This window comes from Amblyraja radiata, chromosome 29 (assembly GCF_010909765.2).
Source record: "Amblyraja radiata isolate CabotCenter1 chromosome 29, sAmbRad1.1.pri, whole genome shotgun sequence".
Lineage (NCBI taxonomy): Eukaryota > Metazoa > Chordata > Chondrichthyes > Rajiformes > Rajidae > Amblyraja > Amblyraja radiata.
In genome coordinates this window covers 31,629,142-31,645,655 of record NC_045984.1, presented here as the reverse complement: position 1 = coordinate 31,645,655, position 16,514 = coordinate 31,629,142, and the positions used below count along the sequence as shown (strand labels likewise).

General features: G+C 49.1%; 1 protein-coding gene across 3 annotated transcripts in view; it reads left to right on the top strand.

Annotated features, from left to right (window-relative positions):
- Positions 1–16,514, top strand: part of acsbg2 (acyl-CoA synthetase bubblegum family member 2) — a 53,291-nt gene that overhangs the window by 20,814 nt on the left and 15,963 nt on the right. For all 3 annotated transcript variants that reach the window (XM_033047183.1, XM_033047184.1, XM_033047185.1), the window contains 6 exons: positions 3,086–3,204; positions 7,250–7,515; positions 8,794–8,882; positions 11,562–11,682; positions 12,943–13,023; positions 15,422–15,571. In XM_033047183.1, the coding sequence (XP_032903074.1) occupies positions 3,086–3,204; positions 7,250–7,515; positions 8,794–8,882; positions 11,562–11,682; positions 12,943–13,023; positions 15,422–15,571 (826 nt within the window). The remainder of the gene's footprint in view (positions 1–3,085; positions 3,205–7,249; positions 7,516–8,793; positions 8,883–11,561; positions 11,683–12,942; positions 13,024–15,421; positions 15,572–16,514) is intronic.

The following is a 16,514-nucleotide window of genomic DNA, read 5'->3' as shown; positions in this document are numbered from 1 at the left end:
ACGAGCTTCTCCACCGCGACAAGGTGACAATCCACAGAGAAGATTCCTGTGCGTGCGTTCAGCTGCTTGTACGTTAAAGCCGCACTGGGACAACATCCAGGCCTCTGGTTCCGTCCGGTCTCTGGTGGGTCCATGTTGTTGCGTTCATCCATCTGGTGCTCTGTTGCTCAGCTACTGGTGAAGCCCAATCAAGGGAGAAAGTTAGTCTGGCCTCTGAGACCAGTTATTTATACCTTGCATACATTCCATTGTAAAGTGGCAGAATTGTTTTGAACTCTGTTGGGGTTTAAACAAACTCCAGAACAGTGGGTAGTCGATGGCCACTGCCTGCCCCTTTTCCGGGCCTATGTCCGTTCCCGCGTGTTCCCTCTCCAGGGGACTTTGGAGTCCTTCCACGAGTAGTTGCTCGACTCAACAGCCAAAAATCTGTAGCCTCCCTTTGATCTGGTATTTTGTTGGTTCACATGCTTGATCAGTGGTGTTTTATCATTAATGTTTTATTATTAATAAACATAACACCATATTATCTAAATGGTGGCCGACTAGGAAAAGGGGAGATGCAGCGAGACCTGGGTGTCATGGTACACCAGTCATTGAAAGTGGGCATGCAGGTGCAGCAGGCAGTGAAGAAAGCGAATGGTATGTTAGCTTTCATAGCAAAAGGATTTGAGTATAGGAGCAGGGAGGTTCTACTGCAGTTGTACAGGGTCTTGGTGAGACCACACCTGGAGTATTGCGTACAGTTTTGGTCTCCAAATCTGAGGAAGGACATTATTGCCATAGAGGGAGTGCAGAGAAGGTTCACCAGACTGATTCCTGGGATGTCAGGACTGTCTTATGAAGAAAGACTGGATAGACTTGGTTTATACTCTCTAGAATTTAGGAGATTGAGAGGGGATCTTATAGAAACTTACAAAATTCTTAAGGGTTTGGACAGGCTAGATGCAGGAAGATTGCTCCCGATGTTGGGGAAGTCCAGGACAAGGGGTCACAGCTTAAGGATAAGGGGGAAATCCTTTAAAACCGAGATGAGAAGAACTTTTTTCACACAGAGAGTGGTGAATCTCTGGAACTCTCTGCCACAGAGGGTAGTCGAGGCCAGTTCATTGGCTATATTTAAGAGGAAGTTAGATGCGGCCCTTGTGGCTAAGGGGATCAGAGGGTATGGAGAGAAGGCAGGTACAGGATACTGAGTTGGATGATCAGCCATGATCATATTGAATGGCGGTGCAGGCTCGAAGGGCCGAATGGCCTACTCCTGCACCTAATTTCTATGTTTCTATTATTAATGTTTAGTGTTTTCTGAGTCATTCGTAACTGTCACTATGTCATATTGTTACTTGTGGGCGGAGCACCAAGGCAAATTCCTTGTATGTGAATACTTGGCCAATAAACGCACTTACTTACTTACACGAACGCTGGTCGCTGCGGGAGGTCGAGTGTTTTGTTGATCAAGTTGGCGTCCTATTAATTTGATGATCGTTTGTTTGTAAACTGTCAACGTGGGCAGCCTTCGATTGTGTTATTAATACTCTGGATGTTTATTTTATTTTATTTTTTTTGAATGAAAGTATTTGTATAATAAAGAACAGTGGCGCAGTGACAGAATTGCTGCCTCACAGCACCAGAGCAATTTGATCGGCAGAGGGTTTAAAAATGTGAAAACAATCCAAAGAATGATCTGGAAGATTTATTTGGAGAATATTAGTCAGAAAGAGAATTGCTTGGAATATCAGGGGCGTTTCAGCTGCACAGTGACACAGAGGCAGATTTGCTGCCTCACGGCGCCAGAGACCCGGGTTCGATCCTGACTGCGGGTGCTGTCTATACGGAGTTTGTACGTTCTCCCCATGACGTGCGTGGGTTTTCTCCGGGTGCTCCGGTTTCCTCCCGCACTCCAAAGACGTGCGGGTTTGTAGGTTAATTGGCTTTGGTAAGTTGTAAAATTGCCCCGAGTGTGTGTGTGTGTGTGTGTGTGTGTGGGTTTCAGCACCTAAGTTACAGAGAAAGATTGAACAAGTTAGGTCTTTATTTTTTGGAGCGCAGAAGGTTAAGGGGGGGGGACTTGATAGAGGTCTTTAAAATGATGAGAGGGATAGACAGAGTTGACGTGTATAAGCTTTTTCCATTGAGAGTAGGGAAGATTCAAACAAGAGGTTCAAACATGATTTGAGAATTAAGGGACAAAAGTTTAGGGGTAACATGAGGGGGAACTTCTTTACTCAGAGAGTGGTAGCTGTGTGGAATGAGCTTCCAGTGGAAGTGGTGAAGGCAGGTTCGTTTTTATCATTTAAAAATAAATTGGATAGGTATATGGACGGGAAAGGAATGGAGGGTTATGGTCTGAGTGCAGGTAGATGGGACTAGGTGAGAGTAAGTGTTCGGCACGGACTAGAAGGGCCGAGATGGCCTGTTTCCGTGCTGTAATTGTTATATGGTTATATGTGTGTGTGTGTGTGTGTGGGATAGTGTTAATGTGCGGGGATCGCTGGTCGGCGCGGACTCGGTGGGCCGATGGACCTGTTTTCCGCGCTGTATCTCTTAACTCGTTCGTCCGCTCATGGGTCAGACGTTGGCTTCTGTTGTCGTCCAACATGTTGACGGAATTGTCGCCCGACGCGTCACGGAGTGCATCGCGTCATCGCTTCCAGGGATCGCCACGAGGCGTCTTCTGTCATGATCCCCAACCTAGTCTCTAAACTATAAACTAAACATTCATTTGCCTTGGTAGACAAAAGTGCTGGAGAAACTCAGCTGGTGAGGCAGCATCTATGGAGCGAAGGAATAGGTGACGTTTCGGGTCGAGACCCGGAAGGGTCTCGACCCGAAACGTCACCTATTCCTTCGCTCCATAGATGCTGCCTCACCCGCTGAGTTTCTCCAACACCTTTGTCTGCCTTCGATTTTTCCAGCATCTGCAGTTCCTTCTAAAACATTCCTTGGATGAGAGTGCAGTGACTCATAAAGCAAATAATTCTCGGTTTTCAGGGAAATTGAAGGTGATGTCCCTGTTTCGCAACAGTTTAAGGGATTTGAAAGTACATAACTGGTCTTTCACTCTCATTTTTCCTGCCACCTCTTGCAGTGTCCAGACATCCGAGTCGCTGGTGAACAATAACTGGACAGATACAAAAGCTCTGGAACCTTCTGCGGAACTCCCCGGGGAAATGGCGGCATCAGAAAAGGAAATGCCGGAGAATAATCGTAAGTCTGGGCCTTCACTGTGGGGGCTTTAAAAAAAAAAAAAAAATGTAATCTCTTTTGTGTATTCTGTGTCTGGTCCTCAATTTATCTTTGAGACGTATCTCCAGGAGGTCTTGACCTTTCACCTTTGACTTTGAACTTTGACTTCTTGCCTTTGCCTAGTTGAATCTTCCTAAACCACTCAGTCCCAAGGGGAAACCTATCCTGGAGATATCCATCAGCTTGTGGATCTCCATTCCCTTTGTCCTATTTTAACACCTTGCACTTCCTTATCTATGTATCACCCTCTCCACTGACATCAGTCTGAAAGAGGGTCTCGACCCGGGAAACGTCACCCATTCCTTCTCTCCAGAGATGCTGCCTGTCCCACTGAGAAACTCCAGCACTTTGTGTATATCCATGTACCTGGATAGGGAAGGTTTAGAGGGAGTGGGGAGTAGTTCAGATGGGGCATCTCGGTCGGCCTGGGCAAGTCGGGCCGAAGGGCCTGTTTCCACGCTGTATGACTCTAGCTGTGTTTCGCAAAACAATATTGAATTCTCCTAAATGGTGAAACGCCAAATGTTTCAGTTTCCTGGCGTGACGATCGCATGCGTGCCTGTTTCTCCCCCCCCCCCCCCCCCCCCCTTCCAGTTGCCGCCTCATCGACAGAAGCGGATTCATAACGGCGGTGGAAGTGGGAGAATGTAGTTTAGTCTCTGTGGTTACACCATAGTATCTGACTCACAGCCAGTGGGAGGAAAGTGCTGCACTACACCGACTCTGAATGGGTTGCGAGCTGCCAAAGTGGCATTGCTGAGGGAGGGGGAGGCTGCGTAAGTAACAACACCAGGGGGCGGGTGAACTGTAGTGATGATGCAGAGATACGTGGGAACCCAAAGTCGGGAGTCTGCAGAGGTTAACGTAGGTTAAGTGAGTCGTGGAACGGCTGAAGCCAAGATCACGGGGTGGCGCTGCAGCAGAGTCGTTGCCTCACAGCCCCACAGTCCCCGGTTCAATCCTGACCATGGGTGCTGTCTGTGCGGAGTTTGCACGTTCTCCCTGTGACCGCGTGGGGTTTGTCCGGGTGCTCCGGTTTCCTTAGTGAAGTCTTGCACAACTGTCTGCAGATGCTGGTATACACCGATGATAGACACAAAATGTTGGAGTAACTCAGCAGGTCAGGCAGCATCTCCGGAGAACATGGATGGGTAATATTTTGGGACGGGACCCCTTCTTCAGACGGCTGAGTAGGGATCAGTCGACAACGAGTCACAGGCCTTGTACACGAAAGGCAGATGCAACCAAGCAATGGTAAGGTTGATTGATAATGGGGATCATGACTTATGGGGGAAAGGCAAGAGAATGGGGTTAGCAGGGAGAGATAGATCGGCCACGATTGAATGGCGGAGTAAACTCGATGGGCCAAATGGCCTGATTACTAGAACTTATGGGCGGAGCACCAAGGCAAATTCCTTGTATGTGAATACTTGGCCAATAAACTTACTTACTTATGAGCAGTAGAAAGTAAAAGCAACATTTTAGTGTGGAGACACAGCATGGAAACAGGCCCTTCGGCCCACTGAGTCCATGCCTACCATCAACCACCCTTTCACATTAGTTCTGTGTTATCCCAATCTCTCATCTGCTCTCCATACACCAGGGACCCCTCTACAGAGGACTGTTGTACACCTCTATAAGATCACCCCTCATCCTCCTGCACCCCAAGGGATAAAGTCCCAGCTTGTCAGAGTTAAATGTGGTTGGCGTTAATGATCTATTCAGAGCGCCACAATTTTGGTTGATGTGACATCGATGAATGAAAGTAATGTTGATTAGTTTAGTGTCACGTGTACCGAGGTACAGTGAAAAGCTTTTTGTTGCGTGCTATCCAGTCAACGGAAAGACAATACATGATTACAATCGAGCCATTTACACTGTACAGATACATGATAAGGGAATAACATCTAGTGCAAGGTAAAGCCAGCAAAGTCCGATCAAGGATAGTCCGAGGGTCACCAATGAGGTAGATAGTAGTTCAGCACCGCTCTCTGGTTGCTGATAGGACGGTTCAGTTGCCTGATAACAGCTGGGAAGAAACTGTCCCTGAATCTGGAGGTGTGCGTTTGTTTTCACACTTCTGTACCTCTTGTCCGATGGGGGAGGGGAGAAGAGGGAGTGGCCGGGGTGAGACTGGTCCTTGATGATGCTGCTGGCCTTGCTGAGTCAGCATGTTAACTTTACACAAAAATGTTGGAGAAACTCAGCGGGTGCAGCAGCATCTATGGAGTGAAGGAGATAGGCAACGTTTCGGGCCGAAACCCTTCTTCAGAGTCTAGGATGTTCCAGCATCTGCAGTTCCTTCTTAAACAGCATGTTGACTTGCCGCTCGATTTGTATTGCCTGGAATATGGAGCAGAGGAACGGGCCCTTGTGTTGACAGTGTCCGCGTGGGACTTAACGCCAAGATAAACTCCTCCTCGCTGCCTGCAGGCGCTGCACATTCATCCATTCTCTACACATCCGTAATGCGAGCACTTTATCCTTGTTGTAAGATTTTTCTTCCCTTTGCAAACATTGAACAGTGGACGCGTTGTGTACAGCACAGGAACAAAGCCTTGGTTTAAAATGTCCGCGCTGAGCAACAAGCCAAGATAAACTAACGTCCTTCCCCTGCATGTTTAGTTTAGAGATACAGCGCAGAAACAGGCCCTTCGGCCCACCGAGTCCGCACTGACCAGCGATCCCCGCGCGCTAACACTATCCTACACACACTAGGGACAATTTACACTTGCACCAAGCCAGTGTCCCTACATATCTGTACGCCTTTGGAGTGTGTGTGAGGAAACCGAAGATCTCGGAGGGAACTCGCGGGAAGAGCGTACAAACTCCGTACAGACAGCACCCGTAGTTGGGATCGAACCCGGATCTCCGGCGCTGCAAGCGCCGTAAGGCAGCAACTCTACCGCTGTGCCACCGTGGCACATGGTGCATATCCCTCTGTTCCAGGTATATCCACGTGCCGGTCTAAAAACCCTCGCTACAGCTGCTGTCGTATCTGCCTCTGGCAGCGTGGGCACCCGCACCCTCGGTGTAATAAATCTTGCCCCACGCGCATCGTTACACTGACTCGCTCATCTTACAGCTGTGGTCTTTGGCATTTCCATCCTGGGTGGGGGGGGGGGAAGGTTCAGACTGTTTATCCCCAGGAGGAGGAGGGGCGGCATGGTGGCGCAGTGGTAGAGTTGCTGCCTCACGGCGCCAGGGACCCGGGTTCGATCCCGACTATGGGTGCATGTCTGTACGGAGTGTGTACGTTCTCCCCGTGACTTGTGTGGGTTTTCTCCAGGTGCTCCGGTTTCCTTCCACACTCCTAAGACGTACAGGTTTGGAGGATAATTGGCTTCTGTAAAATTGTAAATTGTCCCTAGTGTGTGTCGGGTGGGACTAGTGTATGAGGATCGCCTGTTCAAAGAGCCGTGAGGAGCTGACTCTACTTGGCTCGTGTGGGTCAGTAAACCAGTGGTACCTGGTGATCAATGCCCGATAGCAATGAAATCGTGTTACTAGAAACATAACATAACAATAGGTGCAGGAGTAGGCCATTCGGCCCTTCCAGCCAGCACCGCCATTCAATATGATCATGGCTCATCCACAATCAGTACCTCGTTCCTGCCTTTTTTTTTTTCCCCCATATCCCTTGATTCCATTAACCCCAAGAGCTAAATCTAACTTTCTCTTGAAAGCATCCAGTGAATTGGCCTCCACTGCCTTCTGTGGCAGAGAATTCCACAGATTCACAACTATCTGGGTGAAAAAGTTTTTTCTCATCTCAGTCCTAAATGGCGACCCCTTATTCTTAACTGTGTGACCCCTGGTTCTGGACTTCCCACATGGCGAACATTGTTCCTGCATCTAGCTTGTCCAAACCCTTAAGAAATGAATACGTTTCTATACGATTCCCGCTCATCCTTCTAAATTCCAGTGAGTACAAACCCAGTCGATGACTGCTCGACGGGGATGAGATTGTGTTACTAAGATGTCTTTGCTCTGGCTTATTGTTTAGGACTGCTTCAGCTGATCCTGCCGACCCTTGGCTCCCCTGCCTTGAGACTCAGCACCACACGCAAGGACGGGGAGGTGAGCCTGCGGACGGACGATTCGGGCGGCGCGGAGCAGCGGCCGATCACCGTGCCGCAGATGTTCATGGAGACGGTGGACAAGTTTGGCGACTACGAGGCACTGGCGTCGAAGCAAGGCGACCAGTGGAAGACGATGACCTTCCGGCAGTATTACAGCGAGTGCCGGGACGCTGCCAAAAGCTTCCTCAAGGTACGCGGCCCGCACTTACTGTTGTAGGAAGGGGGACCGCGGATGTTGGCTTAAACCAGGGGCCACAGTTTAAGAATAAGGAGTAAGCCATTTAGAACGGAGACGAGGAAACACTTTTTTTCCACAGAGAGTTGTGAGTCTGTGGAATTCTCTGCCTCAGAGGGCGGTGGAGGCAGATTCTCTGGATGCTTTCAAGAGAGAGCTAGATAGGGCTCTTAAAGATAGCGGAGTCGGGGGATATGGGGAGAAGGCAGGAACGGGGTACTGATTGGGGATGATCAGCCATGATCACATTCAATGGTGGTGCTGGCTCGAAGGGCCGAATGGCCTACTCCTGTACCTATTGTCTATTGACAAAGCACACTGGAGTAACTCAGCCGGGACGGGCAGCATCTCTGGAGAGAAGGAACGGGTGACGTTTCGGGTCGGGACCTTTCTTCAGATTGAGTGGGGGGGGGGGGAGCTTTTAAAGATGAACTGTGCCTGTGCGAGATTCTGGAGGTCCACCTGAGGAGTCTATTATGGAATTAATTGAATCTGGTTTCTTCCCTGCTGCTCGGAAGCGTGAAAGGGCAAGACTGGCGAGGAGGAACTGCAGATGCTGGTTTAAACCGAAAAGCTGGGGCAGCTCAGCAGGGACTGGCCTGCATCTGTGGAGAGAAGGAATGGGTGACGGGAGCCAAGGGTCTCTCGACCCGAAACGTCACCCATTCCTTCTCTCCAGAGATGCTGCCTGTTCCGTAAAATTGAAATAGTTTTGGAGAGAGAGTAGGTGGGATCAAACACAGTGGAGATGGATATCAAGAATCACAGCAGGATCTTGAACAGCTGGCTAAGCGGGTAAATGGTGTTTAACATGTGGGCTCGAGATGTTGGAGCAGGGTAGGGTTTTGCCATCCATGCCAAGGCCCTGGGGTGTGTTGGAGAACAGAGGGACCTGGGAGAACAGTGCATCCTTCACTGAGAGTGTCATCACACAGAGACAGGTTGGAGATGAAGGCTTTTGCTATTCATGGCTTTAGCAGTTCAGAAGCTGGGACTTTGTTACCGGCAGCATCTCTGGAAAGAAGGAATGGGTGACGTTTTGAGTCGAGACCCTTCCCGAAACGTCACCCATTCCTTCTCTCCAGAGATGCTGCCTGTCCCGTAACATTGAAATAGTTTTGCCAGTGTGGAAATCGGCACGGGATGCTGAACGACTGCTGTAACGATGTCACTGAGGTGTCACTGTAAGGACTAGCGTGATTTAAAAAAAAAAATTATTTGTTTTTCCCGCAGCTTGGACTCGAGCGTTTCAATGGTGTTGGGATCCTCGGCTTCAACTCTCCTGAATGGTTCATCGCTGATATCGGAGCCATCATGGCTGGGTAGGTCTCTTATTTATTGATCAGCTCGTGGCTGGAGAAGTCGTGATGTTTCTTGATAATAATGGTGATGTTTCTTTAAGAATAAGGAGTCGGCCATTTAGAATGGAGACGAGGAAACACTTTTTCTCACAGAGTGGTGAGTCTGGAATTCTCTGCCTCAGAGGGCGGTGGAGGCTGGTTCTCTGGATACTTTCAAGAGAGAGCTAGATAGGGCTCTTAAAAATAGCGGAGTCAGGGGATATGGGGGGAAGGCAGGAACGGGGTACTGATTAGGGATGATCAGCCATGGTCACATTGAATGGCGGTGCTGGCTCGATGGGCCAAATGGCCTAATCCTGCACCTATTGATCGTGGTAACTGTGGAGACGTCTGAGACTTGGTTACTTGTCGCTCCGTTAACCTCCCCGGTGGGTGAGGATGTACTCCAGAACATGAGAAGCAGCGAGGAACCTTCATTATCGACCGACTGAGCAAAGACAGCTCGAGTCATAGAGAGATACAGCAAGGAAACGGGCCCTTTGGCCCAACTTGCCCACACCGGCCAACATTAGTCCCACCTGCCTGCATTTGGCCCATATCCCTACCAAACCTGTCCTATCCGTGTACCTGTCTAAATGTTTCTTACACAATAGATAATAGGCAATATGTGCAGGAGTAGGCCATTCGGCCCTTCGAGCCAACACCGCCATTCAATGTGATCATGGCTGATCATCCCCAATCAGTACCCCGTTCCTGCCTTCTCCCCATATCCCCTGACTCCGCTATTTTTAAGAGCCCTATCTAGCTCACTCTTGAAAGTATCCAGAGAACCTGCCTCCACCGCCCTCTGAGGCAGAGAATGGGATAGTCCCAGCCTCAACTACCTCCTCCGGCAGCTCGTTCCATACACCCGCCAGCCTTTGTGTGAAAAATTTACCCCTTAGATTCCTGTTAAATCTTTTCCCCTTCACCTTAAACTGCAGCCCTGTCCATCACACAAACCAACCTCCCTTCCATTGACTCCATCTACACGTCATGCTGCCTCGGCAAGGCCAGCAGCATCATCAAGGACCAGTCTCATCCCGGTCACTCCCTCTTCTCCCCTCTCCCATCGGGCAAGAGGTACAGTAGTGTGAAAACGAACGCACACCTCCAGATACAGGAACAGTTTCTTCCCAGCTGTTATCAGGCAACTGAATCATCCTATCACCAACTAGAGAGCAGTCCTGACCTCCCTTTTACCTCGTTGGAGACGATCGGACTATTTTTAATCAGACTTTATCTTGCACTAAGATACAGGACTTTATCCTGTATCTGTACACTGTGGACGGCTCAATTGTAGTCACGTTTCCACTGACTGGATCGCACGCAACATAAGAGCTATTCTTAAAGTCACACACACTGAAGTTCACCGATCCGGTTAAATTTAAGACTGCGCAAATCATGTACAAAGCAAGAAATAATTTAGTTCCAAGAAATATACAAAAACTGTTTATGGAAAGACAGGGTGGGTATAATTTGAGAGGGGAACATTAATTAAAAAAAAACTCAATGTCAGAACAACTCTTAAAAGTGTGTGCATAGCAATCTGTGGGGTGAATTTGTGGAATGGTCTGGAACAGGAGATAAAACTTAGCACAAACATAATTCAGTTTAAAAAGATGTACAAAAACACTTTTTAAAAAGGATATTGAGATGAGGATAGGTGATTGCAAGTGGGATATTTGTTATACTGATTGTATTGGGAAGGGTGATTATAGGGTGATGGGTTGTATATATGACTAAGATACTGTACAGTATAGTATAGTTTTTTCTTTTCTTTTTTCTTTTTCTCTCTTTTGTATGGCTTTGTAAATATTTGATTAGTGTATAAATGTAAATAATTTGGTGTACATATAGCTGCTGGTGTACATGTGGTGTACCTATAGCTGCTAAATTAGTATAAGATAATTATAAGCAGTTGAATAAGGGGTGGGAATTAATAAGCTTTGGCTTCTTCCTGCTCCTTTTCAGACACATACGATTTCATTTATTTATAGATATTGTTTATGACACTTTATAAATATTCTTGTTTTGTTTTTTTGTATGCTTTCACACCTTTTAATCTTTTATTCTGCTGGAAATAAAGAATTAAATAAATAGAATATTTGTTGTACCTCGGGGCACCAGACAATAAACTGAACCGATAGTCAGGATGGAACCCGGGTCTCTGGCGCTGTAAGGCAGCAGCTCTACCCGCTGCGCCAGCGTGCTGGGATCAGCTGTGCCTCTGGCCCGCGGAGGGAGGGAGATCGGGAGAGGGAAGCGGTGGAAGAAGTAAATGAAGAGGTCGCGGAGGCATGAAGCTGTAAAGGGTCTGTCCCACTTGGCAATATTTTTTTTTTTTTCTTTTTTTTTTCCCGGCGACTGCCGTCGTGATTGACTGACGTATCAGGTCACCGAAAAGTTCGCGGCATGACGACGTATTGCCGCGCGGTGTTTTTTCAAGTGTCGCAACCTTTTTTTTTTTATGTCGCCGCTGGATTTTGAAATGTTCAAAATCTTTTGGCAACACGGATAGGACGCCGGCAGTCGCCGAAAAAAATCGCCAAGTGGGACCGGCCCTTGTTGTACCCCTGTGCTGCCCCGAACTCATCGGCGGAGGCTGGCTGCAGTGTTTTTGGAGGTGTACGTTTTGAAGGAGTCTCGTTTTGTTTGCAGTGGGGTGGCCGCTGGAATCTACACGACAAACTCGCCTGAAGCCTGTCACTACGTCGCCAGTGACAGTGAAGCCAACATCCTGGTGGTAGAGAACCACAAGCAGCTGCAGAAAATCCTCCAGGTACGTTGGCTCAGCCCTGCTCTCCTCTGGAGAGTCGCACGTCAATTTCAGTTCAGCGACGCCGCGCGGAAACCTGACCCAACGGGTCCGCGCTGACCAGCGATCCCCGCACACCAACACCACCGCCCACATGCGCAAGCACACGCACAGACACACTCACGGGACAACTTATAATTATACCAAGCCAATTAACCTACAAGCCTAGGCAGACAGAAATGCTGGAGAAACTCAGCGGGTGCAGCAGCATCTATGGAGCGAAGGAATAGGTGACTTTTCGGGCCGAAACCCTTGAAGGAAATAGGCAACGTTTCGGGCCGAAACCCGGAAGGGTTTCGTCCCGAAACGTTGCCTATTTCCTTCGCTCCATAGATGCTGCTGCACCCGCTGAGTTTCTCCAGCACTTTTGTCTACCTTCGATTTTACCAGCATCTGCAGTTCCTTCTAAAACAACCTACAAGCCTGTATGTACATCTTTGGAGAGTGGGAGGAAACCAAACAAAACCCACACAGGTCACGGGGAGAACGTGCAAACTCCGTACAGGCAGCGACCGTAGTCAGGATCAAGGGCGCTGTGAGGCCGCAACTCTAGCGCTGTGCCACCGTGCCGCCATCTTTAAAACTTCATGTGTACGCCTTTGTTTGATACATGGTTAGGATACGCCTGAGGATAATGGTCGGACCGTTTTCTCGAGAGCTTCTTAATTGAAAGTTGCAGCATGGAAACAGGCCCTTCAGCCCATCGAGTCCATCGATCACCCCTTCACACTATAGCTCTATGTTATTCTACAAACCTGCACGTCTTTGGTATGTGGGTGGAGGCGCACGCAGGACACGGGGAGAACGTGCAAACTCCGTCCGGACAGCACCCGTAGTCGGGATCGAACCTGGGTCTCGAGGTGCTGCGAGCGCTGTAGTAATGCCCCTGTCCCACTTAGGAACCCTGAACGAAAACCTCTGGAGACTTTGCGCCCCACCCAAGGTTTCCGTGAGGTTCCCGGAGGTTTTTGTCAGTCTCCCTACCTGCTTCCACTACCTGCAACCTCCGGGAACCGCACGGAAACCTTGGGTGGGGCGCAAAGTCTCCAGAGGTTTCCGTTCAGGTTTCCTAAGTGGGACAGGGCATTACCACCATGCCTGCGTTTGGCCCACCTCCCTCTAAGCCTGTCCTATCCATGTACCTGTCCAAATGTCCCTTGTACATTTGTGTGAGCGTGTTTTTATTTCGGTTTCTCTGTGTAATATACAACTCTTCCTTTCCAGATTCAGGACCAGCTTCCACACCTCAAAGCAATCGTGCAGTACAAGGAAGAATTGAAAGAGAAAATGCCAAATCTTTACACGGTAGGTATCGCCACGGCCTGGACATTGAATCGTAGAAAGAAACGTAACAGCGCGGAATTCTGAGCGACCAAAGCACCGAGTGATACAGCGTGGAAACAAGTTCTCTGGCCCAACTTCCCCACACCAGCCAACATGTCCCAGCTACACTGCGTTTGGCCCATATCCCTCTAAACCTGTCCTATCCATGTACCTGTCCAAATGTTTCTTGTATAATAATAATAATAATAAATTTTATTTATGGGCGCCTTTCAAGAGTCTCAAGGACACCTTGTATATTGCGATAGTCCCTGCCTCAACTACCTCCTCTGGCAGCTCGTTCCATACACCAACCCCTTTTTGTGTGAAAAAGTTACCCCTTGGATTCCTATTAAATCTTTACCTGCAAACCTCAAACCTTAAACCTATGTCCTCCGGTCCTCGATTCACCTACTCTGGGCAAGAGACTCCGTGCATCTACCCGATCTATTCCTCTCATGATTTTATACACCTCTATAAGATCACCCCTCATCCTGCGCTTCAAGGAGTACAGGCAGTGCTGGCTCGAAGGGCTGAATGGCCTCCTCCTGCACCTATTTTCTATGAATAGTCCCAGCCTACTCGACCTCTCCTGAGAGCTCAGACCCTCGAGTGCTGGCAACATCCTCGTAAATTTTCTCGACACTTTCTTCTCGCTGCATAACAAGGCTGATGAAGTAATAACATTTTTAAATAGGACTTTTCCCCAAAATTTTATCTGCACGCACAAAAGAAATAATAGCCAGATCAGGCCATTCGGAGAGAGAATGGCTGATCTTTCTTCATTGAGATTATTTTCCTGCGTTGACTACATTGCATCTTCCGTTTCAGTCTGTAGTTTTGGGATGCTGCACGGGAACCAACCCTTCAGCCGCGCGAGTCCGCACCGACCTGCGATCCCCGTGCATTAACTCACACTAGGGACAGTTTACACTTGTACCAAGCCAATTAACCTACAAACCTGTACGTCTTTAGAAGAAACGGACCCTTCAGCCCACCGAGTCCCTGCTGACCAGCGATCCCCGCGCACTGACTCTATCCTACACACTGGGCCGCCATCTTGTAAACGGCCCATTGTCCAGTGTCTGTCACCGAACTATGTGGACTGACACAGCTTTGTAAGAGGAAGTGGTTTTAGATCTGATAGGATTGTTTCTTCCTGATTGGCCATTTCCGAGACGTGGAATTGGGTTCAGTTCCGAGATACAGCGTGGAAACGGGCCCTTCGGCCCACCGAGTCCGCGCTGACCACCGATCAGCAGTTCGTTCCCCTTCTGTGTTATCCCACTCCCTCCACATTGGGGCCATTGTTACAGAGGCTAATTAACCTACAAACCCGCACGTCTTTGGAGGAGAATGTACAAGCTCCATACAGACAGCACCCGAGGCCGGGTTCGAACCTGGGTCTCTGGCGCTGTGAGGCAGCAACTCTGCCGCTGCGCCACCGTGCCGCCTCTGATTTGAATTTGGGGAATGGCACTAAAATGCAAAGACCCTACAGCGAGCAAGATGGTCCACTCGACGAAAAAGACATAGTACGGTCATGGGCAGATTCATGGGTAATTTTCGGCCCCATTTCCGTAACCGGCTTCCGTCTCCGCACCAAAGATCCCGTAGCGGAGCAAAGATACTAGCGCGGAGACGGAAGCCGGTTACGGAAACATCCTCGTTAAAATAAAAGTTCTTTGGTAAAAATCTTCCCCTCATTTTCAGAATTATAATTTATTTAAAGTAAGTAAGTTTTATTTATATAGCACGTTTTAAGTCAACTCGCATTGACACCAAAGTGCTTTACATAAAATATATAATAAGTTTCCATACAAACCATAGAAAAAGGTTAAAAAAATGGACACAAACATTATAGAGTTCAACACAAATGTCCCCCCACAGCAGAATCAAAAATTTCCACTGTGGGGAAAGCCACCAGAAAGTTAAGTCCTCTTCCTCTGTGAAACACCCGAGGTCGGGGCCCATTTGTGGCCGTGCAGCCAGTCCGATAATTTTCAGGGCCCTCTTGCCGTGAAGATGGAACCCCGGCGTCGGGTGAAACATTCCTCAGCGGCTTGGAAAAGTCTGGAGCGGCTGCCTTCTCCCCGGAGACCGGGGCACTCGTAGCCCTCAGGCCGCGCAGGTTGGAGCTCCGACCCCGGCGAACTCGATCCCAGGCTCCGCAGCGCTCCAAATCCAGCTGTTCCCCCGCTACGTTGATTACACTGCGAGTCGGGTCGGGTCGGGTTACTGAAATGGATGAAAAAAAGGCCCACGTTCCGCTCCGTTGCGTACTACACTTCAGCCCATTGCATTTAGCAGGAGTGGTCTATCTTGCTCCGCTATAGGATCTTTGCTAATATGTTTGTTTTTCTTTCTTTGCTTCTCCCCAAAGTGGGCAGAGTTCATGAAGCTGGGCAAGGACGTGCCGGATTCACAACTGGATGAGATAATTGCCTCCCAGAAGCCCAATCAATGCTGCACTCTCATCTACACGTCCGGGACCACAGGAAACCCAAAGGGAGTTATGCTGAGTCATGACAATGTAAGTGTGAAGAAGCAACTGCAGAAGATAGACACTAAAAGCTGGAGTAGCTCAGCAAGTCATGCAGCATCTCAGGAGAGAAGGGATGGGTCGAGGCAGTCTGAAGAAGGGTCTGGACCCGAAACGTCACCTATTTCTTTTCTCCAGAGATGCTGCCTGACCTGCTGATAGTTTCAAGATACAGCATGGAAACAGGCCCTTCGGCCCACCGAGTCCGCACCGACCAGCGATCCCTCACATTAATGCTATCCTACACACACTAGGGACAATTCACACTTATACCAACACCAGTTCACCTACAAACCTGCACGTCTTTGGAGTGTGGGAGGAAACCGGAGCATCCGGAGAAAACCCACGCAGGTCACGGGACGAATGTACGAACTCCGTACAGACAGCACCCGTAGTTGGGATCGAACCCGGGTCTCTGACGCTGAGGTTAAGATTGAATGTGGGTGTCGGGAGCTGTGCTGTCCCAAACAGGATAGTATGTTCCAGGACAGACACACACACAGCGGGAGTCATGTCTAGGATATGTGGGACTTTGCCTGCCTGAGCTGTAATGGACTGTGTCAAACTGTGGGCAACCTTCCTGCCCTCTGCTCTCGTTCCTGCGCTGGATGTGAGGTTTGTGTGTGCCAGGGCGCCTTGGTGATGTGTAGGAAGGAACTGCAGATGCTGGTTTACACCAAACGTAGATACAAAGTGCTGGAGTAACTCAGCGGGACAGGCAGCATCTCTGGAGAGAAGGCTACGTTTCGGGTCGAGACCCTTCTTCAGACTGAATATTCACTCGGCTGGGATGGAGGCTGCCAAGTGCAAGGTGTGGGCTCGGGGATGGAACTGGTCTGGCAGGGACAGGCAGAACCTGTTCAACAAGTCCCCAATCTGCCCGCACCCTCTCAAGTATCAGCGCCACCTCTCTGCTTTGTTCAGCCACTCAACC